Here is a 25,151-nt window from a genome sequence, read left to right on the forward strand (position 1 = left end):
TAGGGGAGAAGAAAATACAGAGACACAGATAGGAGCAGTTTCTTGTTCAGTGAGAGCACCTGGCCTACAGAGCAAACCAAAGAGGGTGAAGCTAGTTCTTTTCTACAGCTGGCCACTATCACAGATGGACCTTCAGTCTACCCCAGTACACACACTGTCAGAGCCCTCAGGGCCTCACCCAGCTCCAGGGAGTCTGGTTGACTGGTTCAAGTTCAGCCTCTTCACTGCTAAGAGCTGTTGCAAAGCAAATGAAAAGAGGGAGCCTGCCCCTTTGTGTCAGGTTTGTGTGTGTGTGGCGGTGGTTTTGGTAGTGGGGAGGGGGCTGCAGCAGTGGCCCCTGTGAGAAGCTTCTTGAAAATCCTCCAGCTCCAAGTCGGACCCACATCTGGCCAAGGCCTAGACGATTAGCGATGGCGGCTGTGCCTCTGTGATAACATATTTAAGAAGGGGAAACTGAGAGGAGGAGTTGGAGTTGTGAGGGAGATACCTCTTCAAACACTGAGGTGAGTGGAAGAAAGGAGAAGGGAGAGTGCAGGAGAAGGCAGACTCCCCTGCAGCCCGTGGTGAGAGGGCAGGCTGTGCCCCTGCAGCCCATGGAGGTCCACGGTTGAGCAGTTGCTGACCTGCAGCCTGTGGAGGACCCCATGCCAGAGCAGGTGGCTGCACCCAAGGAAGTCTGGGACTCTGAGAGACCCACTCTGGGGGAGTTTGTCGCTAGGAGGATTGCAACATGTGGGAGGGACCTGTGCTGGAGCAGTTCATGAAGAGCTGCAGCCCATGTGTTGGAAGTGTGGGAAAAGCAGAACAGTGAAAAATCTGCAAAACACATGTTTCCTTAACACATGGTGCCCAGAACAAACACAGGACGGGATGGAGATCCAGTGATTTGTGTTGCCGTGGCACCAAGGAGGAATTCGAAGTGAAGTAGAGGCCGTGTGGTCCCATTCTTCCACTTTTCTCAAGGAACATTTGACATGACTATGCAGATTTATCTCCTGCTCTTCCCCTTCTCTCAAGGACTGTTTTGCAGTACTCTGCGGACCTTATCTCTCCTTCTTCCTCTTTTCCCACAAAACCAGCACATACCTTGCACCAAGGAATGTCCTGTGTCGTGGCTCAAAAAATAAGGCTTGACCACAGTCCCACCCACTCGCACATACATAGTTAGATAAATACTACCCCGAGTTTGTATCTAACTCAGAGGGACAATATTCCAATACTAAATCAGAGGGACAGATCAACAGGTCTGTGCTTCTCACCCCTCCCCACACACACCCCCCCCAGAAGGGATGCCTTTTGGTAAGGTTTGGGCCCTCAGCTATGCCGAGTGATTACCCAGGAACTCTGTGTGTGTGATTGCAATTGGGGGTTTTTGTGTGTAGTGCTGCACAGCCAGCCTGCAGTTTATGCATTTATTGTAGGCAATCTCAAAGCATCTGTAGATGTTGCATAAGAATAAACCATACTATTCGTGAATCTGACTGCTTCTCTTGAATGCAACTGGACCCACAGCATACGGGCTGTTCGTGCATCTAGTGTCAGGCCTATAGTTATGGCCATAATTGGGATACCTATGAAGAGATAAGTCCAGCCACCCCTAACACCTCTAATCTCTGAGGACTGGCTAGAATGCAATGGGATTCATCTCTACCAAATTGATTCATTACCTTAAATGCAACACCATGGAAAGGACTCATGTCAGAGAAAGATCATGGAGGACTGTCTCTCCTGAGAGGGACCCCATGCTGGAGCAGGAGAAGAGTGCAAGAAATCCTCCCCCTGAGAGGAAGGAGTAGCAGAGACAACATGAGAAGAACTGACTGCAACCCCCATCCCCTGTCCCCCTGCGTGGTTGAGGGGAGGAGGTAGAGAAACTGGGAGCGACACTGAGCCTGGAAGAAGGGAGGGGTGGGGTGAAGGTGGTTTTAGGATGTGGATGTATTTCTCACTGTCCTACTCTGATTGGAATATTAAGTGGTGGTGGTATTTAAATTAAATTGTTGTTCTTTTTCTTCCCCTAATAAGTCTGTCTTTTGACCGTGACCATAATGGGTGAGTCATCCCTCCCTATCCTTATCTCGATTGCCGAGCCTTTTGTTTTATTTTCTCCTCCCCATCCCTGAGGGGGAAGGAATGAGAAAGCGGCTGAATCTTGCTCAGTTTCCCTCTGGCTTTAAACTACAACACCCTTCTTCTCTTGGGAGCTGCTTTTGAGGTAATGTTCTTTTGTCTGGTGCTGCTTGCGCTACTTCACAGCTGTGTAGTAACTGTGTCTGCACCTCCTCTTAGACCTTCTCGTTCTGACCTGGACCTAGACTCCTTGGCTTAACTTGACTCCCTGTCTTGGCCTCAGACCTGCTTCATCATGACAGACGTCCTGGCTGATCAATGGCCTGAGGTTGACTCTGATCACTGTCTCCAGACCTGCTCCTGATCCAGGCTCATCAGCTCAACTTCCCAACACCTTGTCGGCGAGGCAATGCTCCTGCCTGTATCACTGTCATCCTCAGCTCCTGGCCTCCTGCCTTCTTTGGTGGACCAGCCTGCCCGTGCTGCCCTTGGCACTGTTCCTCTGGTCTTACAGAGCTCTGTGTTTCAAATGCAGCAACTATTAGACATGGTGAAGTATATTTTCATGTCAGCTGAGCTTGGGCAGGAAGAAAGTTTTTTGTCCTGAAAATATTTTCAAAATGTCAAAAGTATTTTATCATGACATAGATATCAGAATTTTCAGAAGAGTTATTTTGGTGATAAATTCAAAGTAGGTAACAGCTCAGGGCTTGCATCACTTTTGGGAGACCATGGCTCATGTTTTCCTACCAGTGCATGATTAGCCAGCTCTATAAAATGCAGTAGTGCCAACAAATTATACTAAAGGAATCCTACACTGTGTTAGCCATGGTTTGTGATGACTGGCTTGAAGAGTGATATTGGGAGAGTTAGAAGTCAAACATGGATGTGCCAGATAACCAGTAGCTCTAGTCTAGACTAGAGCTGTATTTCCAACCGCTTCCCCAGTGAAAACTCTTTTGCCTAGTTTTTCTAGGTTCTTTCATCTTTAGTATCAGCATGACATATCACTGAAACTAATGCCTTTTTTACCGGCCATAACTAAATGGTGCATTTCTGAATCAGAACTTGGAGATGCTGTTCAGAGGGGAAGTAACTAAGGATTTGACCACAAATATGAAGCGGTGAGTGACCTAGGAAAGCTAATGTACTGGAAGATAGTCCACGAGGAGGGACAGGAGAAGGCTGCATAGGAGTTGAACTGATTTAGCAATGACCATTTTTTTTTCTACATATCTCTCTGCTTCTGCTCTGGATATCACATAACCGATGGTGGTTAAAGAGACTGGCTGAAGGAAAGGATCAGTTTTGACTGAAAACATATCTATACCTGTGATAGAATTAATTTCACTTCAGTTGGGACTCCCAGAGGACTCCCATCTAAACTAGTCATAATTTTTTTCTGAAATCAGTGGAGATAAATGGATGAACTGCCCACATCCACCCTGACAGCTAGCCCTCATCAGACACTTTAGCAATTTAAAACGTGTCTGATTTAGTTTGCCATCAGGTGAACCATTTCCTTGCATTCTACTTGTCTTCCTCTGCTCATTTTCTAATCCCTGTCTAATCCTTCCACTTTTCTATAATTGACCAACTCTCCATCTTCAAGTGTGTTTTAACCTCTCCTGGCACAACAGCTGAAATGCCTGCCACCAGGGAAAACCATTCTATAGTCTTTGCCTTGGTGAGATAGACTGTAGATTGATATTTTTTTCCTCCAAACTCCATGCAAATACAGATTATATCTGGCAACCATTTTCAGCAAGGGTTCAACTCTTCATTATTGATAATTTTGACATCAGACCTGGAGTCTCTGCTTTTCAGTTTTTCTCTATTGTTTCTTTCCTGATTTATTTTTTCCTTTACTATTGTAATGGCATGTACATATCAAGATCTGTATATTATCATATTCACTTTGTAACTAAATTGTTCAATTCTATAACCACTGTGGAACAAAACAGAAAAAACAGCAAGTAAAGCAAACCTGTATTGTAACATATTAGTCACTGGGAGGAAGCAGTGCTTTTGGAAATACTGGTTCATTTTGGCAGGAAGCAAATGAGCAGGAATTTCAGTGATTCAGCTTTCAGTCAGGGAGGAACCATCAGGAAGAATTTGGATCAGGAAGAAGTTAGAGAAGGAATGGAGAGTATGAGGAATATGAAAGGAAAAATAGTTCTGGTGCATGTAATATATAATGTTGAGGATAAATGTGGTATTTCTCTGTTACGATGTGTCCAATCCATTGCTACAGTCCCGAGATTAAAGAAGCCAGTCTTTGTTTCAGACAGGATTTGAGGTTAGCCTCTGGCATCTTCATTTACACTTCTAAATAATGACCACTTTTTCCAAAGTGATGGGACATTTGCAGTTCTCATTGCCTGCAAGGGAATAATGAATGGCTCAGGCCATGAATTGCAAATGTAAGCACTGAGCAGCTTCCTCCAGACAATGCACTGGGACTTTAACTTTAGGCTTCTAGTGTCAAAAGCGTACGACTCAAAATGCAGATGTAAGAGAATGCTAATAGCAGTGAAAATTCTGGTTTAATTAGATGGCTTTAATTAAACCAATGCTAACACTTATGTGGGTACTCTTAAATGTGAGCAACAATGGATCATTGAGCTTAAATTGAATAGAAGCCTGTATAAAATAAACTGAAATACACTACACATAAACTGGAGCGAGTGACCGCACTGGGGCTTAGCACGGATTTAATTAAATTAGTAAAAGATTAAACCACTACCATTTCTTGTTTGGAGGAGCCTTCCAAAGGTAGCTGAGGGGAATGGGGATCGAATATGGATGATCTGTTAACCTCGACGACTTTTTCACTTTATAATGAAAGCTTGGGGCACTGGTATATTTTGGAAAATATTTAATGCAATTGCTGGTTGGTTGCGTTCATAAGAGGTATATGCCTCTGTGAGAATAAACACATTAGTAATTAACTGTATTTCTGAAAGATAATCTAAAAATACTGGTAAATGAGCTAATCATCCACCTGGAGCCATTGCAGGTTCACCAAGGATGAACTTGCCTTGAATATTATTGTCTTTTGAGAAGAGACTTTACAATGCAGATCATGTGTAAGGTCAAAACCTGAGCTGATATCAGTCACTGTGTCTGTATTGAAATGAAGAGTGTCTACAGCTATGGAGAATCTTCTCTTTCATTTTAAAATGTACGGTGTAAAATCCCAGTTCTCAAGGTATTGTCAATCTATTTTTAGTCTTTTCTTATGACAATATTTTCAAAAATGGTCAAAATAATTAATGACTTCACCCAGTTAAGATATTTATTATGTGCTGGCGTGAACTCACAATAATTTTAAATTGATTAAAAGGAATACTATCAAGCAAGTGTTACCGAACTAAAAATATTAGAATATTTTTGGAAATTGATATAAATCATAATTTAGGCGTTTTGAACTAGAATTGCATAGAAAAACATTCGAAATACGTTCAAGGAATAGAAAACGATACAGCTAAAAGTAATACGGGCAGACTTCTAGCAGGTTTTTAATCGAGGCAAGATCTCAGTTTAGTAAGGAAATTCAGCTGATCTGAAGTGAGCGGGCACCTCCACTGCTCCCTAAGCCAGGTCTCTTGTGCTGGCTCACGGGGGCTGTACCCAGGGGCCGCCTAAACCCCACTGCCGGCCTGCAGTGGGGCAGAGGGAGGGCCCATAGCAAGAGGAACAGAGAAGTGCAGAGATAAGCTTTCCAGGCTTTTGAAGCCCATGCCTAACTTAGGGGACAAAAGAGAGATTCAAAAGGAGGTGTTAATACTAACAACCGACATCTACATAATAATTGAGTGCTTACAACATCCACTGAAACAGAGAGATCAAGACCCTTTTCCACCTAAGACGCCTGGAGTTTACGCTCCTCTGCCCTGTGAAAACGCTAGAGACGACCTGGAAAAGGACCGGTTTCTATCACTTTCCATTAAAACAAACACAGTGGGCAGTAAGGTTTGCAAGATTCATGTGTTCAAGGGAACAAGTAAGAGCGAGCCGACTAAGACGTGGTCCAGTGACATCGTAAAGCTGTCGTAAACAGCCATTTCATAAAGCCACACCCATACGACATACAAAGCTGAGCTAGTAACAGCTCCCTTGCTCTTAATTCTTTCAAAGCATTTTGAAGGGTAACTTTCTCTCCATGGACTTTATGCTGGATCACGTATTGTGTCCTCCCTAGGCCAGCATAAAACATAAATCCAATATAAACATTGCATTGTATCCTGTGGCAAGTTCATAAAAAAAAAAAAATCAATTGCGTGCTCCCACTGTTCTGAAGTGAATTTGTATTGTCAGCTCATCTGGTAATGCACAAATCCGGTAGGAAGAAAAATGGAAGCACGGGCTGGAGTGTATCATGAAAAGAATTATTGAACTGACATGCTCAGCAACGCTTGATTTAAAAAAAAAAACCAAACAAAACCAAACAAACAAAAAAAACCACAACCCTAATTAATAAGGTTATTAAATAATCGCTAGTAGGCTTTAAAAACTGGTTTGAGACAAGTGAATGAAATTTACATTTGTTTTAACCGTCTCGGTACTTTAGATAGAGTGCCTCAGAAAACAGTGTGATCAATATTACAAGATGACGTCTGTGATGTGTGAGAACCAGGTTCTTGAGCAACATATTTCCTGTGCTGGAATTATATTTAGAAAGCAGTACTGACCCATTTTACACCTTTGATAATACAGAGTTTCTTCTGAAAACATACCAGTTAGTCCACTATTGGAAAGTAGCGCAGATCATCTTTCTGTTTTATAAATGAGGATTATCATTTGAAAGATGTAGAATAGGAAGCATCTTTTAGACAGAAAGTGACTGAAGAAACAGAAGGAGAATGCTCCAGCAGAAATTATACCAGCAGAAAAATAAAATTTTAAAAGAAGATTTAAAAAAAAAAAAAAAAAAAAGAAAGAAAAAAGAGAAGAAAAAAGAAAGGGTTTGCCTTTTCTCAACCAGTGGAATTATAGAATCACAGAATTGTGGCGGTTGACATGGACGTCTGCAAATCCTCTAATCCAGCTGCACTGTTCAAAGCAGGGCCAGCTACAGCAGGCTGCTCAGGACTGAACATCTCCGAGATGGAGAGTCCACAACCTCTCTGAGCAACCTGGTTGAATGAATCACGCTTTTAGTAAAAACATTTTTTTCTTATGTTGCTGCATGGTCTGGTGACATCTTCTCACAGCTCCTTTACCTGGTAACACAGATTCTCAACAATGGCACATCTCCTGCAGGCCCCCACCCAGCGAGAGGCCCCAGGGCTCCCTGCAGCCTGAGACCTGCAGGGCTGCATCCTCCTTCTGAAGCTGCACCTGGGAGTTGTCCTACAATAAAATAGGTGGGAACAGAAAAGAAAGTGGAATAGGTACTCTGAAATAATGTCATCTGCAGAAGCATTTATTCTAGAATAAGAGTATTGCTCCTGGTCGAGCATATTCAGTTTCCAAAACCTGCACGCTCTATCTACACTACTTTCCCCCGTTTGATTTCTTACCTTACCAGCTTAACTGGTGAAATACAGTGTGGCTACCACCATGTCTCTCACTGCACTGGCTTTCCAAAGGTGGCACAGTGGTGAAAGTACTGCTACCTTGTCTATAGTAAAGTGTCCTGGTTTCAGTTGGGAGTTATTTTTCTTCCTGGTAGCTGGTATAGTGCTGTGTTTTGGATTTAGGATGAGAATAATGTTGATAGCACACTGATGTTTTAGTTGTTGCTGAGCAGTGCTTACACTAAGTCAAGGACTTCTCAGCTTCTCATGCTGCCCTGCCAGTGGGGGAGGCTGGGGGTGCACAAGCAGCTGGGGGGGGACACAGGCAGGACAGCTGACCCAAACTGGCCGAGGGGATATTCCATACCGTATGGGGTCATGAACAATGAAACTGGGGGGGCTTGGCCGGGGGGTGGCGGCCCGCTGCTCAGGGACTGCCTGGGCATTGGTCAGCAGGTGGTGAGCAACGGCATTGTGCATCACTTGTTTTGTATATTCTTCTACCATTATTATTATTTCCCCTTCCTTTTCTGTTCTATTAAACTGTCTTTATCTCAACCACAAGTTTTGCCTTTTTTCCGATTCTCTCCCTCATCCCCCTGGGGGGAGTAAGCAAATGGCTGTGTGGTGTTCAGCTGCCTGCTGGGTTAAACCACAACATAAAGTTAATATCAGGTGAACTACTTTAGGGGTAAAAAAGACAAAAGATTTGGAAGTATAATATAGTAAAAGTCAACATGAGTGGTTAAACAGATGGCTTAAGTGGACTGAAGGGAATAAGAGAAAAAAAAATGAAATAAAAACAGGATTAGCAAGTAAAGTTTTCACTTTTGATAGATAAACCAAGGACTTCTTAACATTTTAGACTGAGACCATTATCGACCCTCAAGACTGTAGTGACCACCAATACGGCTACTATCAGCATTTATTAATATCAAGGCAATGATCCTATAAGTGATGCACAGTTTGCACGGTTATGTGCATCACATACAGATTACTTCCCAGAATGTGGAAACAAATGTTAAACAACTTCTGCTAAAATATCTTCTAGGAGTGCTTTCTGTATCACAAAGCATGCTTCTTTGTGCATTTTTATTTTTACTATTGCTTTGGGGGTTTTTTGAATATATCAAAGTCTTCTGCTAAAATATGTTTGAGATTTTTTTTTTTCCTTTTCCAAACATTATTGTCAGTGAATGCTATTAAAATAAATGGCTTATTTTAAAAAAAAATCCCTTCTTCCCCTCTGCACATAGTCAGTCACCATTTTGAAAGAGGGTTTACTGAGACTATGAACAAAGTGAAAAATGAACATGCAATAATCAGAGACAGTGGAATACACTTTACCTCAGGCTCCATCCTTGCTGGGCTTCTGCCTGAGTGTGATGCCTGACTGCTGATGGACTCTGTAACCTCTGCATTTCTTTCTCTGCAAATACTTCATTGCCTTTTAGCTCTAGAACATGTTCTTCCAGCTGTTGCAACAGTAAAGCTCTGGGAAAGAAAGATAAAATGTAGAAAACTACATTTTATTGTTGCAGTTGCCCTCTTCTGTCTTCTAAGAGATCCATAGAGTAGAACCAGTCATGATGGCCAGTTGCAGGGTTCATCTTGTTCAGCATCCTTGTCTGTTAGAGGCCAAAAGAGGACGGTTAGGGAAAGAGTGTGAGAACAATATGAACATTGAGTGTTACCTCCTCTGATGTATTTTTCCTTCCTTTTCCTAGTCCTTGGCTTATGGACTTTCTGAGCCCAAGGTAATAGACTTGGTTTTCATATGCAACAGCCCTTGATGGATTTCTTTTTTTCTTCCATTCATATCTAATAATTTTGAATGGTGTACCTTCTAATGCCTGCAACCCCTTCTCAATGAGCTTACCTTTATGTTCAGTACTGGGGTAAATTTTTCAATTTTGTGACCCACAATTTTCCTGAAAAATGAACTCTGCAGAGTAATTATGAGTCATCTGTTTAAAAAAAAGTATGTCTTTTTGGTAATTTAAAATGTACTGCTTCATAGCTTCATGTGCTTCCTGTCATTCTTGGATTAAGAAAACTAAGACATCATAATTTCTTATCTGCCTTCCTTCTACTATCACAGTTTTATAAAACTTTATCATATTCTTCCTCAGCCATCTGTTTTTTCAAGCTGAAGAGTCTTAGCTTATTTAATCTCTTTTCATAGAGAAGCTGTTCTGTATTTCTGCTTATCCTAGTTGCCTTTCTTTGTATCATTGCTATATTCTTTTAGAGATGGTAAGACTAGAAATACACAGTATTCAAGATTTGTGGAGGTACTATGGACTTGTATTCAGCAGAATGCTGTCTTCTGCTTTGTTTCTATCCCTTTCATAGTGATTATTAACATATTATTTCCCTTTTTGACTGCAACTGTGATTTCTACACATGGTGGTTCCTTGGTTTTTTTTTTTTTTTGTTGTTTTTTTTTGTTTTTTTTTTTTTTGTTTTGTTTTTTTTTTTTTTCCTAATAACTGATTGAGAGACTATTATTCTAAATTATTTGCTTTTGTCTCGCTTTGAAAGTATTTTCAGGAATTTTGCCAATGCTTGTCTGCCAGTTAATGCAACCTTTCAACAGCTGAGGTAAAGATACTAGAAAAGAGTGGTTATCTTTAAAGGCATTGGACAGTAATACTGTCCTTGCTAATCTGGGCAGAAGAGCAGGGTATGCTGGAGGAAAAGACCCAGCAGCAGAAGTGGTGTGACTTAATATCCAGGATTTTAGGGTTCATCAGCAGGACTCAAAACTCGATGTGATCATATGTACAGATAACATTGTTAGCAGTTAAAATAGTTAGCAGTTACCAGTGTTTTTTTGGTACTAGGCAGGAATTAAGAAAATAAAATCTCCCTGCAGAAATTTGTCAGCTGATACTTTGCCTTCCCTTCTCAAGAATTCAGTAAAGAAAAGAAATTCTAACAAATAATTGGGAACAAAGATTACAGATTTTTTTTTCTCTTCTCTGTTCCAATGTAGACACACACGGTATTTTTAGAATAATGATTGTCAAAAATTAAGATCTACAGCAAATTAAGTCATGAATCTATACATCTTAGCCAAGCCATTTTAATCCACTTCTTCATTTTATTCATCTGTTAAAGAAAGGCAATATTTACTTACATAACTCAGGAGTACCGTGAGTGATAATTAATGCTTATAAGCAGTAGTATGATTAAAATGAAGAGCTATGCACTTCCAAAGGATTATTAATTTTATTATCATCGTTATTACTGTACTGAGGTATTGTAAATTACTAAGAGATAGCCAATTACTGTGGATTTTCTTGAGATGACTTTGTAAGGTACTAAAAGGAGAGTGCTGCACTGCAGAAAACTCATAATGAAGTTGTAAAAGTGAGATTGCATCCTATGCCTTAAAACAGTATTGTCCATCCTGGAAAAAAAAAGTCAAAATAATTAATAAATGTCTATTAACCAAAAAAAAAAAAAAAAGTACTAATGTGTCCTTTCACTTGTAGCTACAGTGACTCATTTACCAGTTGCTGAAAATTCCCCAACTCTGTGTCAATGATTTTTGAGTCATATGCCAGAAATGTCTGTTATTTCAGGAAAAAGATTATGGCCAATGATTATGATCAACTGGGTTTCTGCAGTTTAATGAGGGACTGCTTGTCACTGAGCTGCGGAATCTGATAGCGTGGAAGCTCCTGCCATGGAGTATGTGAACACAGGTCAGCTCCTGTAGTCCGGCAGGTGATGAGCCTCTTGCTAAGATGTGGTCACCCCATGGCTGCAACCAGCCACTCGTATGCTGGAGTGTGTCTAACTGCAGCATGGCTGGATCAAGAGATGCCTGGCCTCAACGCTTCCAGCTCCAGGCTCTTATCCTCTGCATTATAGGATACCTCCCTCAGCTAAATCAATCTGTCTGCACAACTGTGTTCTAAAGTACGCTGTGAAATGAATTCGATTAAAAATGGCACTAACACCATTGTTTTGGGAAAGGGTTGGGTTTTTTAAAAAAATGGGTCATTTATAAAGCTGGCTTAGAATATGGCTGTACCTCGAGACTGTCCCCATGAAGATTTAAAATAGCTTTGTTAATATCCACTTTAAATAGTTATTTGGATTAATATTCCTGAGTTTCCCATGAACACAGGCTGAATTATACTGTGAAGAAAATTCATTTATTTCCACTAGCAGTAAGGAATAATTTCTTACGCATAATTTCTGCCAGTTATTTGACTGGCTTTCTAGACATTCCAATTTAGGTTCTTGATGAGTTGAGAATAAAAGATTTCCCTATTATAAACTGAAAGATTAATTACAGAACAAAGACTGTCTATGAAGAAAAATGTTATTCCTTGCCCTTTACTGAGACTGAGAGAAAGTAATTAGTTAGGAGTCTAATCAAACCCCGAGTAGGATTTGTAAGGAAGGTTAAACCACCTCTGCCCTTGCTGACACCTTGCTGTTCTGGGTGCTGGGAAGAGCTCTGGTTTAATTGAAACAATCCGGGAACCTGACAAGACATTCTCCCTGTGACAGCAATCTCTCAAGTATCAGAAAGCATGGCCTAGAGGGACATGGGATTTCACAACAGCTGACAAAATCATGCTATAATGCTGCAAGTGTAAAAGTGCCATGTAGGAAGAAGTAGCCCTGTGGATTTAACAAGCTGGTGACTCTCACAAAGGGCTCAACCAGTGCAAAGAGTGAGCTTTTTCCACTTCATCTGGGATATGCTTTGTTGGGATATGAAACTAATCCTAATGGTGCTGGGAATATTTTGGTATTGACAGGCTGGGCAAATGAGCTGACAGGAACCTCATGAAGTTCAACAAGAAGTTCAAAGTCCTGCACCTGATATATGCTGGGGGCCGTCCAGCTGGAAAGCAGCTTGGCAGAAAAGGACCTGAGGTTCTTGGTCGACACCAGGTTGAACATGAACCAGCAACATGCCCTTGCCACAAAACAGACAAGTGGTATCCTGGGTTGCATTAGGCAGAGGATTGCCAACAGCTTGAGGGAGGTGATCCTTCCACTTTATTCAGCGCTGGTGAGGCCACACATGGAGTACTGTGTCCAGTTCTGGGCTCCCCAGTACAAGAGACATGGGTATACTAGAGAGAGTTCATCGTAGGGCCACGATGATGATGAAAGGACTGGAGCATCTCTCATACAAGGAAAGGCTGAGAGAGCTGGGACTGTTCAGCCTGGAGAAGGCTTGGGGGATCTCATCAACATATATAAATACCTGAAGGGAGGGTGCAAAGAGGATGGAGCAGGGCTCTTTCCAGTGCACCCAGTGACAGGAACAGAGGCAACAGACAGACTGAAACACACGAGGTGCCATCTGAACATCAGAAAACACCTTTTCACTGCGAGGGTGACTGACCGCTGGCACAGGTTGCCCAGAGATGCTGTGGAATCATAAGAGTATCTTGAGTTGGAAGGGACCCGTAAAGATCATCGAGTTCAACTCCCTGCTCTTCACAGTACTACCTAAAACGAAACCACATGACAAAGAGCATTGAGATGCTCTTTGAACGCTGACAGGATTGGTGCCATGACCACTTTCTCCGGGAGCCTGTTCCAGTGACCAGCTACCCTCTCAGTGAACCTAATGTCCAGTCTGAACTTCTCCTGATGCAGCTTTGTTCCATTTCCTTGTGTCCTATCACCGGTCACCAGAGAGGTCTCCATCCTCAGAGATACTCGAGAGCCACCCAGACATGGTCCTGGACAACCTGGTCTAGGTGGCCCTGCTAGAGCATGGGCCTCCAGATACCTTCCAACTTCAGCTGTTGTGCGATTCTGTGATTTACGATGTTGAATGACTGGCCTACAGGTTCATGTTAAAAAACCCCTCCGCAACAGAATGGGTGTATTTAACGCTGTATGCCAGACTTCACTGCATCGTGTCTTTTTGCCCATTTTTGTCGCTTTGCTCAGACTTTGCTCTTCCTCCGAGGGAGCCTGCCCATCGAAGCATCCAACCAAATCCTTACTCAAACGCATTTCACGGGAGACACCGTCTTTGCCCACTGCCCGGTGAAGAGCCTCATCCCTGCGTCGAGGCACGCCGCCGGCACACGGTACCGCAGCCGTGCCAGGCCTGCCGGCACCCCGCCGGGAGGGAGCCTCGCGCCTTCCCCTCAGGGAAGGCTCCACCAGCCGGGATGCCCCCCCGGAGGTGGGGGGAAACGGGGCTCGGTGGCGCGCTCGGGCCCGTGGGCGTCCTGCGGTCGCGCAGGGGACCCCAGGCGGGTCCCGCCGCCCCCGGGCAAGAATCTCCGGGCGCGGCCCCGGCTGCCCCACCTCGGCCCCCGGCGGGGCGCCCCCGCCCTCCCAATGGCCGCCTCCGCCGCGCGGGGGCGGGGCTTGTCCCGCCAGACGTGTTTCAAACGGGCCAACCGCCCGGGCGGGGGAAGGCGGGCCCGCGCGCAGTCCCCGCCTGGGAGTTTAAAGCGCCATTTTGTACCGGGCGGCAGGAGATCGATCGTCGCTCCCCACCCGGCGCGCAGGCGGCGGGGTGTGGTGAGGCGGCGGGCGCCCGGCTGCAGCCGGCGCCTCTCCCTCGCTCTCCCTTCTCAGCGTCTCTTCCCCCCCTTCCCCCCCCGCCCCGTCCTTGTGCCTTTATGACCCGCAGTAGGAAGCAGGCGGCGCTGGAGAGAGAAGCCGGGAAGATGAACCCAGAGGCGGGGAGCGCGGCGGCCGCGGGAGCCCGGGCGGCGGAGGCAGCCGCCGGCGGCGGAGCGGCGCCAGCCGCCTGGGGGCTGGAAGGGGAGGCGGAGAAAGTTGTGTACTCGCGCTCGCAGGTCTCCTTCGCCGGCACCAAGGCGCTGGGAGACGCCCTCAAGCTCTTCATGCCCAAGTCCACGGAGTTCATGAGCTCCGACTCGGAGCTGTGGAACTTCCTCTGCAGCCTCAAGCACGAGTTCTCCCCGGTCATCCTCCGCAGCAAGGACGTCTACGGATACGCCTCCTGCCGCGCCGTCGTCCCCGACCCGCCGCCGCCCTCGGCGGAGCGGCCCCGCCGCCGCGCCGGCAAGCGGCGCCTATCGGCCGCCGCCGCCAAGCGCCGGGCCGCGGCGGCGGGCGGCAGCGCCAAGCGGCGGAGACGGCGGCGGCGCCGCAGGAGGGGACGGGGGAAGCAGCGGCAAGCGGCCGCGCCACCGGCGGCCGACGGCCCCCGCGGAGAGGGGCAGGCGGAGGAGGAGGAGGCGGCGGCAGCGGCGGCGTTGGCGGCGGGGCCGCCGGGCGAGGAGGCGGAGAGCGAGCGGGGCAGCCCGGCGGAGGGGGCCGCCTGGGAGCCCTTCGGCGGCAAGTCGCTGGAGGAGATCTGGAAGGCGGCCACCCCCCGCCTCACCACCTTCCCCACCATCCGGGTGCGGGGCAGCGTCTGGAGCCGGCGGAGCCTGGCGGCGGCGCGGCGCCGGGCGCAGCGGATCCTCGGCGTGGACCTGTCTCCCGTGGTGCGGGTGCGCCGCTTCCCCGTGGCGCCGTCCTGAGGCCGCGGGGAGCCCCTCTTCCAGCGGCGGGAGGGGGGAAGGCCGGCGCCTCACCTTCGCCGCGGTGCGGACAAAGAGACCGATATCAGTCACCTGTTTACATCGCTTTTGTCTGGATCGTGTTCTGCTGCAGCACTTTATGGCCCACTCGGGCGGGGGACGGGCCCCCCAGCCGCACGGAGGGCGGCCTGACGGGCCGCCGGGGCCCCGGCCTCGCCCCGGGCTGGGCCGCGGCGCGCCCTGTCCCGTCCCCGCCGGGGCGGTATCGCGCGTGGGGACCAAGTTCCACTTCCACTTTCTTCCTCTCCCGTTGGGCTACCTCACTGGTCCAGAAGTCCACCCAAGAAGTTGTTTTCCAAAGGAACTTACTTCCATGCTTGTATAATAAAGCACCATCTGATTCTTGCTATTTTTTTTCTTCCCACCTTTTCCGATGGATTATGTATGCTTTGTGGTGTTGCACTAGTATGTGCTCAGGGTATTTTGAATCCCAAGCATTCCAGTTTCAGTTTACTCTGATCAAGGATGCGTAAAGAATGGAGGTTCAGGACTTGTGGTTGTTCTTGATGGTGCAAAAACTTTTTTTTTAGTTTCATGGGCTTAGTGATATATAAAGATGTATTGCGCAGTATAATTGTTACACTTTTGTATCTAAAGTAATTTTTAAAGTTTTCTAGTTGAACTAAGTATTTGTTTCTATTGAGCACCTAAAGATAGAATCATCCTGATATTTTATAATCCTCTTTACTTTAGGGAAGCTCATTTGGTCAACCTAAGTGAACTTAATAAAAGTCAAAGAACAAGTGGTGGTTCAGTTCAATCAGACTGCATAGAGGTGAGTTCTTCGGTGACGTACACTGTCTAGGCACTCAGTGTAAACAAGTTGGAGTTCGTGAAGAATGTAACTGCTCATCAAAGCAGTGTATAGGTGTTTGAAGGTAAAGTATGATAACAGTGTTGACCCTGACAGCCAAAAGCTCACATGACCCAAATATCACACTAAAGTGTGCCTCACTGCAAAAAGAGCAAGACTTAATACCTGATTACTTAATAACAAAATAGTGCTGGTTGTCATCCCAGGGATGTGAGATGATTAATGATGGAAAATCATATTTAACATAATTACTTGCATGTAATTATTTTTATAAATCTCTCCTGGGTTTCACAGTAGACTGATGCAAAATTCATGATGTAGCTTGGTTATTTTGACTGAAAAATACCATGTTGTCCTTCTATGTGGTAGGCAGTCTTTCTCTAAACTGATTTATGAAGGGCTTTCTTTAGGTCTTATGCCTTGGAGTGGGTGTGTGTGTGATTTTTGTTTGGCTTAGTTTTTTGGGTTTGGGAGAGGAATAAGAAGTACTTGGTAATGGACAGTTTATGTCCCTAGTATCCTGGCAGATGAGACTAACCAATTTCTGTGGTGGAATGAATAACCACAATTTGTTTGTAGAATGGTTTGGTGACTCTTAAAAGTCTTTTTTTCTGATGACTGTCGACTCCTTGTTGCCTGCTATCTACAGAGGCAGTAAGGTGGCTTGATGTGTAGAGCTGCTTGTAAAAACTTGCTAGTGTTAACCTAAAGCAGCCAACTTCCAAAACCTATTTATATTTTGTAGTTCTTACTTAGCAAAGCTGCAGAGTTGTTCTTCCAAACTAACAACCTATTCTGTATCCATCAGGCTTTTGAAATTGTTTATGTGATGTTAGACTGCCTGCTGATCGCTGCAGTAGTGCCACGTCACATTTCAGAAGTGAATTGGGAAATGAAAGTTCAAGGGTGCATATTGTTGTCCTGTTTGGCTATAATAACTGCTTAAATGTAAAGGCAAAACTGTGTTGATTTAAAACCTGTTAAGACAAACTGTAGTGTGACCAAATGTTGAGACTCTCAGGCATTTCAGTTTTGACATTCTACTTCAGAAACACAAATTAGGAGTATTGTTATTAGTTCTCGAAGTGTCTAGTTGACTTCAGTGTGCGTCTAGTTGACTTCAGTGTGCCTACTGTTAGGTTGAGTTATTTTTTTTAATATTCTTTTGAAAGACCTGTGTATAAAGATGATAAAATGTAAGCCGTTGTCTTCTGCAGATTCTTCACTTAATTTGTAAACAGGCGCAGGACAGGCTAGATCAAATTTCAAGGACAGAGTTAAAGCTGCCAGAGGTATGATATGGGAGACACTTAAATTTTTGTTGCCTTGTTTGGAGGCTTATCTTGAAATGTTCTGTGTGGGTACAGAATATAGTGAAGTTACTTTAACTCTGTTGAGTGACTCCTGTTGTGTGAGCTGTATGTGGAAGACTTACTTATTTTTCTCGTTTGCACTTTGTCTTCTTGGTTTTGAATTGGAAACTTTGAGGGTATAGTATGCCTTGCTGATACCCTGTTAGCCAGTTGGATTGAAGTTTCACTGTAGTTTAAACTCCTCTGGCAGCTGCATTTACAGATTCTTAACCCAGCTATTTCAGTCTGTGAAGTCAGTTAAGGGGGAGAAATATTTAGTCAAGTTTTTTTGGCTGAAATAACTCAGCAAAGGATCTGAGTATGGGATGGGGTGTGAAAGCTAACAGTTTACAGGGAATTTAAAACACCTAATTTCATGACTGTATTCATGGCAGTTTGTGGCAATCCAGGACAGGGTTATCTGTCGTCCAGCTTTCCCGCCGCTTTTCCCCCTCAAACATGCAAATTCTACCTACCTCTGAGAAAGCTAAGCAATCAGAAAATGATTCCATTTAAGGTTTTGGCAGGTTGATACCTCTTGGGTTTTTTTGACCTTCTAGCTGTAGACTAGAGCTGAGGAAGTTCAGAAAGGGGTGTGTGAAACTGCTGCAATATTGAGTTAGATAACTTTAAGCATGGAAGTCTTGGGCTTTATTTTACGTAAAGGGCTAATAATCATAGAATCGTAGGATGGTTTGGGTTGGAAGGAACTTTAAAGATCATCTGGTTTCAATTCCCCCTGCCAGGGGCAGGGACACCTTCCACTAGAGCAGGTTGCTCAAAGCCCCGACCAACCTGGCCTTGAACACTGCCAGGGAGGGGGCAGCCACAACTTCTCTGGGCAACCCGTTCCAGTGTCTCACCACCCTCACAGTGAAGAACTTCTTCCTTGTATCTAAGTCTACCCTCTTTCAGTTTAAAACTGTTACCCCTCGTCCTGTCACTGCATGCCATGATAAAGAGTCTCTCCTCATCTTTCCTGTAGCCCCCTTTAAGTACTGGAAGGCTGCTCTAAGGTGTTGTCAGAGCCTTCTCCAGGCTGAACAACCCCAACTCTTTCAGCCTGTCCTCATAAGGGAGGTGCCTCAGCCCCCTGATCATCTTCATGTCCCTTTTCCAGACCTACTCAAGCAGGTCCATGCCCCCCTTATGTCAGGGGCCCCAGAACTGGACACAGTACTGCAGGTGGGGTCTCACAAGAATGGAGTAGAGGGGGAGAATCACCTCCCGTGACCTGCTGGCCACACCTCTCTTGATGCAGCCCAGGATACCGTTGGCTTTCTGGGCTGTGAGTGCACTTTGCTGGCTCATAGTCAGTTTTCCATCCACTAATACCCCCAAGTCCTTCTCCGCAGAGCTGCTCTCAATCCACTCGTTGCCCAGCCTGTATTTGTGCTTGGGATTGCCCTGACCCATGTGCGGGGCCTTGCACTTGGCCTTGTTGGACTTCATGAGGTTTGCACAGTCCCACCTCTCGAGCCTGTCCAGGTCCCTCTGGATGGCACATCCCTTCCCTCCAGTGTGTTGACCACACTTGGTCAGCACAGCTTGGTGTCATTGGCAAACACGCTGAGGGTATAATTTTATTGTACTCTACCTATACGTACGCTGTTGAAGAAAGTGTAAAGGATTAGATGGACTTCTGATCTGAATTTGTGTGGCTGTTCCTATGCGTACACTGAGCGGTGTGAGAGGTGCAACTCGCCTGATTTAACTCAGTGGTTTCAGCATCCTGTCATGGGTCTGCTTCTCAGACTGACAAAATGCAGGCCCAGGATAAACGGAGTGTACAATGCCCAGTCTCGTTCAGTCAGCATGGATGGTTTCATATTAAACAGGAATCTTGTGGTAGCCTCTGTTGCCAGACTTGTCTTGCAGTAGCTGGTTTCCTCCCATATGAGCTCCCTTCATACAATTAATTTGTGTACTGTGCTATTTCGTTTATACCAAAATCTGAATGTTCATCCAGTCAATTGAAGGTTATTGAACTTCAAAATGTCACAGTGCCAAAAGGAATGTCAAAAAGAGTTGCTTGATAGCCTCAGACATCAAGGAGAGAGTTGAGACAACTGTTGTGTCCAATATGTTGCCTAGTATAGGCTTTACATTTAAGAGGCAGTGCCTTCATCTGAGTCGTTGCTCAGGACTGAAGCTCATAAAGGGAGAAAGAAGTGACTTGCAAAAATGTTTCAGTGCTCTAATGTTGTATAGAAGTTTTCACATCAGGAGGACTGAAATGTGCAACTGGTTGTTGAAACCATGTTACTAGCCTGTTAGCAACAAACTGTATATGCCCAAACTCCATGCAGAGCATCGATACATTTGCTGAATATAGACTTGTGATACTTGGATTTTGCTCTGAATAGGTAGGGGATGTTGTGCGTATCTGTATTTCCTTGTCTATCAGAAGCAAAGGGCAAACTGAATCCAGTTTGTAAATGGCAGCTTTAATCTCAGATAATTTTTCACTTACTGCTTCCTCCGCAAGGCACAGTCCTGGGCAATTCATGCTATTTAAAACAGTTGACTTATGCTAATTTATGATGGGTTGGTGCTGTAGTTTGAGTCCAAGGTTTGCATGCACATGAAACCAGTAGTACTGAAAGTGTCTCTCTTTCCTTTTGGTCCAATGGACTGAAACATTTTTTTTCTGATTTGTATGTATGAGTCAAAACCACTGATTTTGGGTTGAAAAGAATGTTTTGTTTGACTTGAAATGCTCTGGTTTTGCTTGTGTCTACAAATACAGGAAATCTGGAAGCAAAAGACTAGATTCATAAGAGTGAATTGCCTCACAGAAATGAGGCAATTTATATCAAGTAAGATAGCAGGTCAGAAATCCTGGACTTCTAGAGACCCAAGTTCCAGTCCTCCCTCTGTCTCACTTGGAGGAGGAACTTTGAATTTCTGAGTACTGGGGACTATGTTATAAGAGCTTGAGCCACTTCATTCTGTATAATAAATATTCACTGAACTAGAGAAAATTCCTGGAAATTGGGGTTTCTAGGGAACACCTTGGTTCTTCATCCAGTATTTTAGGTGAGCATAACTGCCTTAACTGAGCAGAGACTGAGGCAGACCTATTCCAGAGTGTTCTGTGGTAGGGGATCTGCTTAGGCAGTGGCTCCACATTTGCTGCTTGTGATGGCTTATTCCCAGACTATCATGAGGCATCCAGTATGGTAGTAGGACTTTGTAGGAGAATTTTGGAACACTTCTTATCCATAATCAAGGCAAAGCCATTTTTTTATACTGTAAAAATAAAGCATATTTTCCTCAGTGTTAGCACCTAAATATCTTTGTAGAATTACCAAAAAATTATTCTAGTTCTTCTGTTGTTGTTGCCATTTTCTTATGTGAAAAGACCTAAAAATATTTTCCAGGTTGATATCTAGAATAAAAGACTCATCCATTCATTTACTGTGGAACTCCTCAGGAAACTGCTAACTAGGGTTTGACATTATAGGAGATGGAAGAAGTGAGCCTTTATTCATGCAGCTCATTTTTACTCAAACAGGTGTGCAAGACACCCAGCCAAACAAAAGAGCGTGTGGTTCCCTGGGCTTTAAGAAAGCTTTCATTCCAGTTCTCTTTCAACCTCTTTATTTGAGATTATAGAATATGAGACTTGATAGTGTTGATGTTATAACACTGGCAATAGGAAAGCCCTATGGCTTGAACCACTCTGATCATATTGGGTATTTTCCTCATTGCTACCTCAGCAATACTGATAATCTGTACCCACCCTCTTTTCCTAGGCTGTTTTGAGGAGATAGTGTGAATAGTCTGGAGTAGATGGAAGGTAAAATATGTGCTCTGAAAGACAGTTTTTCATTTTTGTGTGTCTTGTCTTGTGTGTAGCTGGCTGCTGCTTTCCACCTCCTCAAAGAGTCTTCCCGCTGCCTTTACTCTGCCTTCAGCTATCTCTAATTGCCTGTCACATTGCTTGTGCAACTGAGCAGCATATTTATGAGCTTACGTTGCCCGTGCCAATTTAACTTGCTATAGGATGATCTGTGAAGATGGAGAGGACATGTTCACAGGTACACCTACTTGTAATGTGTTATCCTAACCTCACATTTGGGCAGCAGTGGACCTTACTCAGAATACCAGATATTGTTTCTAAATGGTTGGTATTTCCTGGATGAGAGGTAAGAAACCAAACTGAAAGAACCTGGTGTGATGATTCCTTGTGACTCAGACTGTATGAACCAAGATGACTTTTTGAAAAGAAAGGAAAGTTTCTTTCCATTTTCGCATGAATCCATACACTTAAATTCTAAGGTGAAGGTGCCGTGTTACAGGGTTTTTTTCTTTTCCAGTTGAGCAGTTGAAATAACAGCCATCCACTTTGTACATCCCAGGATTGCTGAAATAATTTATAACTGAACTTGTCCCATGGCTCCATAACTGGTGAATAAGGAGCATGTACTTCTGAATTAACTGTCTGGTTTCAGGTTGTGTAGGAAGCTTGACACAAGACATTTCACCCCATGTAAGGATATGTGTCTGCTCAACTACTGGAAGTTAGTTGGGACCAGCAATGCAAGTTTTGTTGAAACAGCAGAAAAAGTGGGTTAGGTCATGGGCTGAGCTGCACTTATCCTTCACTCTACCCAAGCTCTAGTGTAAGGTTCCAAAAATCAGTGATTTCTTAATTATACAAGAATAATTATAGCGAAGACTAAACTTTATAGATTGTGTATAAATTTATGAATGCTTGTAATTAGTATTTGTATATATATATATGCACACATACACATACACTCAAACACCCCAAAGCAGTTCTCTTAAAGAGACTTTTGTCCTAGTTTTTATTTGTCCAATGCCATTGTATCCAATGTATGAAAATGCCCCAGATTTCCATGCTATACAGGATCAGCAAATCTGTGTCAAGGCCACAACAATCCTGTACTTCCTAACCATTATCCCATTTAGAAACCACTTTCCGGTAAGATTTCTATGGACTTCTGCCTTATGTCAAATCCACTAATATAAGAAGTTATGGCATAATGTCCACTTAGGACCTGCAGTTTTGGGAGGTTGTGAGGGGAATTTAGCTCCTTGAGAAGAATAGGTATCTGATTTTTCTTTAATCTTCCAATGATGCTTTGATAGAGCAACCAGAGACAGAAAATCTTAAAACCAATCTTTTGTCTTAGCTGGAAGACTGAAGTGCCGTTTCTGCTGCTGTTGAATGGCCTTCAGCAGGAAGGGTCAAACAGCTCAGGCAGAAAATGTCTTCCACTTAAGTACTTTTTCCAGGAAGAAACACAGAGCACCTCTTCCTGCGAAGGCACAGAAATAGTGCTGTGTCAGTTCTGAGTGGGCTTTGATGTGGCTGTAAATGTCAGGTGTGATTTTTTTCACGTAAACTCTCAATACTTTGTATCTTAGCTTATACTAAAGAACAGACAGCTTTTCTTTTCATCCCTAAACCTTTTAAAGAACTCACATCTCTTAAATGCTGCCCACACTATTTTTCTTCCCAAAGATGCATCCATTGCCCAGGAAGTTGTGTGTGTGTGTAACATAGAATAATTCATGTTGGAAGGGACTTACAGAGTTTAACCTGGTCAACAAGCATCCTCCACAAGCAAGCACAGATGAAAGATGTCTTGAAAAGTGGTCCTTCAAAGTACTTTTCTTAAAAAGACAGAGAAAAAATAGGGAGAGAATTAATCAGAACCAAGAATGGGAGGAAAATACTCTGAGTTGAAATCTGCAATGAAAAAATAGGGTGCCAATCTTTGATATTGTAGAATCTGTACATGGTGACCATAGTGTCATTTGGAACCTTTTGTCCCCTCATCTTGGATAGTTAAATTGTCAAACAGAAACATTCAATTACTTATTTCTGGATAAGTGGGAAGAGGTAGAGGAGAAAGTGGAGGACATTTTTGTGAATTTTTATTTTTTGAAATTGTTCCATCTACTTTACTGCCCTCGTTTCACATTCCAGCCTTTCACTGCAGCTCCGTGTAATTTGACAAAGTTCCTGAGTGCAGTGAGTTGTGCTACAGAGAATATACCCTAGCTGCTCTTAAAATACATTAAGTATTTGAATACTGATTAGATCCATCAAATGTGCCCATTTATTAGCAACAAATAACAAACCTCTGTGTAACAACTGTGCATAAATTGCTTCCATCTGCACATGAATTTCACCTCATTGTCCAGTATCTAATGGAACTGTTTCATCCATCTTTCCACCAGACCAGGTGTCTTTAATAATTCCCTGTTGTTTATGTTTTTCTGAATCGGCTTAACATTTTTCTCATTGTCCATTTCCTCACGTCCAACTTCCTCTTCCATATTTCCAAAGTATGTAAGAATCCACTTCCTATTATCAAAAATATTGCAGTGATCACATTCTACTTGGAACAGTTTGAATGAAACAAAACTTCAAGGATTTTGGAGGGCTGCCTGAAATTATCTTGAAAAAGAAAAGTTTGACTTAATGAAAAATGTTCTTTTTAAAAGAAAGGAAGGCACAAAGCAGCTGGTTGTTTTGTGTGATTTATTTTATTGACACTTTTATCGAAACATCTTTTATTTTTGCAAAAAGTCTTTCATTAAATGTTTGAAAACTTCAATTTTTTGCCAAAAGTAGAAAAGATAATGGAGGTTGAAGCTGCTTAGACTTTTTACATTATTTGAGTAACTTCAATGTTTATAAATACAGAACAGTGTATCAATGAGCACTGGGAACTAATTTATTTTCAGTGATTTTCTCCATGGTTTTCTTGCCGGTAGTACCTAGTCCAGGGTTTTGTAGGTACCAAAGGAATCATTGAACTGATGAGCTGGTCAGCTGGGTAAGAGGAGGATCCTTGTGTTAAGCACAACTTCTGCATGCACGGTGGGATATTAGGATCACCGTGTCCTCCCTGCTGATGCTTAAGTACCCCCCCTGTCTCAAGGCACTCCTTCCCTGAAGGAAGGCAGTCTGAAACCTGGGTCTGAAAGGCTGTTGCTCTCCTACATTGCACAGGATTTTCTCTTGGGCACAGAGAAAATACCACCATTTCAAAATTGCAGTTCTCCAACTTGCCTCACTGGAATGCTACATAATGTTAGGAGTGCTAGACAAGAAAATAATATTTCATGTCAGCTGTGTTGCTGATTAACGTGTAAATCATTTTTCTCACTTTTCCCCATCACAAGATAGGCTTTAAAAAAAATCAAAAGATTTTTAAATGATATATATACGCCTGTAACTTTTGTGAATCACTAAATTTCATGCTTTTCAAGATTTTCTTTGCCTCCAAGAACAATCTCATTTTAATTTTGAATGATAAATAAGTTTTCTCAGTCTAGGAATGGGGACAGTAAGAAAAACATCAAATACCATGATCCTGGCAATAAAATCCCAAAGAGTTGGCAGTCGTAGGTCAGAGAAGACAAGACTTGGGAGGGAGCCAGAGCCTGCCTGTGAACAGGAGCAGCAGGCTGGAGACAGCTGTCTGGAATCTGTCTGGGCAGCAGGCACCCCAGGAGATGAGAGACTCATGCAGGGAAGCAGCTTTTTGCTGCTATGGGAGCCGTAACATCAGAGCTTGTTTCCACTTAAAGGGGTTTCCTGTTAGAACTGCAAGTGGCAAACCCTGCCCATGAAGATGAAAGTTAGACAGCTTCCCAGAATGGAGTTACATGACCAGAAAGGAGTTGCTGCATGTATAAAAGCATCTGTGTTAGAGATTTTGTTTGTATGGTTATGAGGTTTGAGAATGGGTGTTTGGTTGGGTTTTTTTTAAAATTAATGGAGAGTAAGGCTATAGGAAAGGGAGAGGACACAGGTGCTAATTTAGGGAGCCACAGTTTGCATATCTCT

At 43.7% G+C, this 25,151-nt stretch overlaps 1 protein-coding gene across 2 annotated transcripts; it reads left to right on the forward strand.

Moving 5' to 3' along the window:
* The first annotated feature begins 14,053 nt into the window (after window positions 1–14,053).
* On the forward strand, window positions 14,054–17,165 carry CCDC71L (coiled-coil domain containing 71 like). 2 transcript variants are annotated; one of them, XM_074901608.1, is made up of 2 exons: window positions 14,054–14,711; window positions 14,814–17,165. In XM_074901608.1, exons 1-2 carry the CDS (start codon window positions 14,219–14,221, stop codon window positions 15,089–15,091), a joined length of 771 nt encoding a protein of 256 aa, XP_074757709.1. In that variant the 5' UTR covers window positions 14,054–14,218; the 3' UTR covers window positions 15,092–17,165. The 2 variants fall into 2 exon arrangements, with proteins under 2 accessions (XP_074757709.1, XP_074757708.1); XM_074901607.1 differs by having other exon boundaries at window positions 14,054–17,165.
* The last annotated feature ends 7,986 nt before the right edge of the window (window positions 17,166–25,151 follow it).

Source organism: Athene noctua, chromosome 3 (assembly GCF_965140245.1).
Source record: "Athene noctua chromosome 3, bAthNoc1.hap1.1, whole genome shotgun sequence".
Taxonomy (NCBI): domain Eukaryota; kingdom Metazoa; phylum Chordata; class Aves; order Strigiformes; family Strigidae; genus Athene; species Athene noctua.

What these genes read in the sequence shown, in the direction of transcription:
- CCDC71L (XM_074901607.1), top strand. Translation starts at nt 14,219, where the DNA reads ATGACCCGCAGTAGGAAGCAGGCGGCGCTGGAGAGAGAAGCCGGGAAG.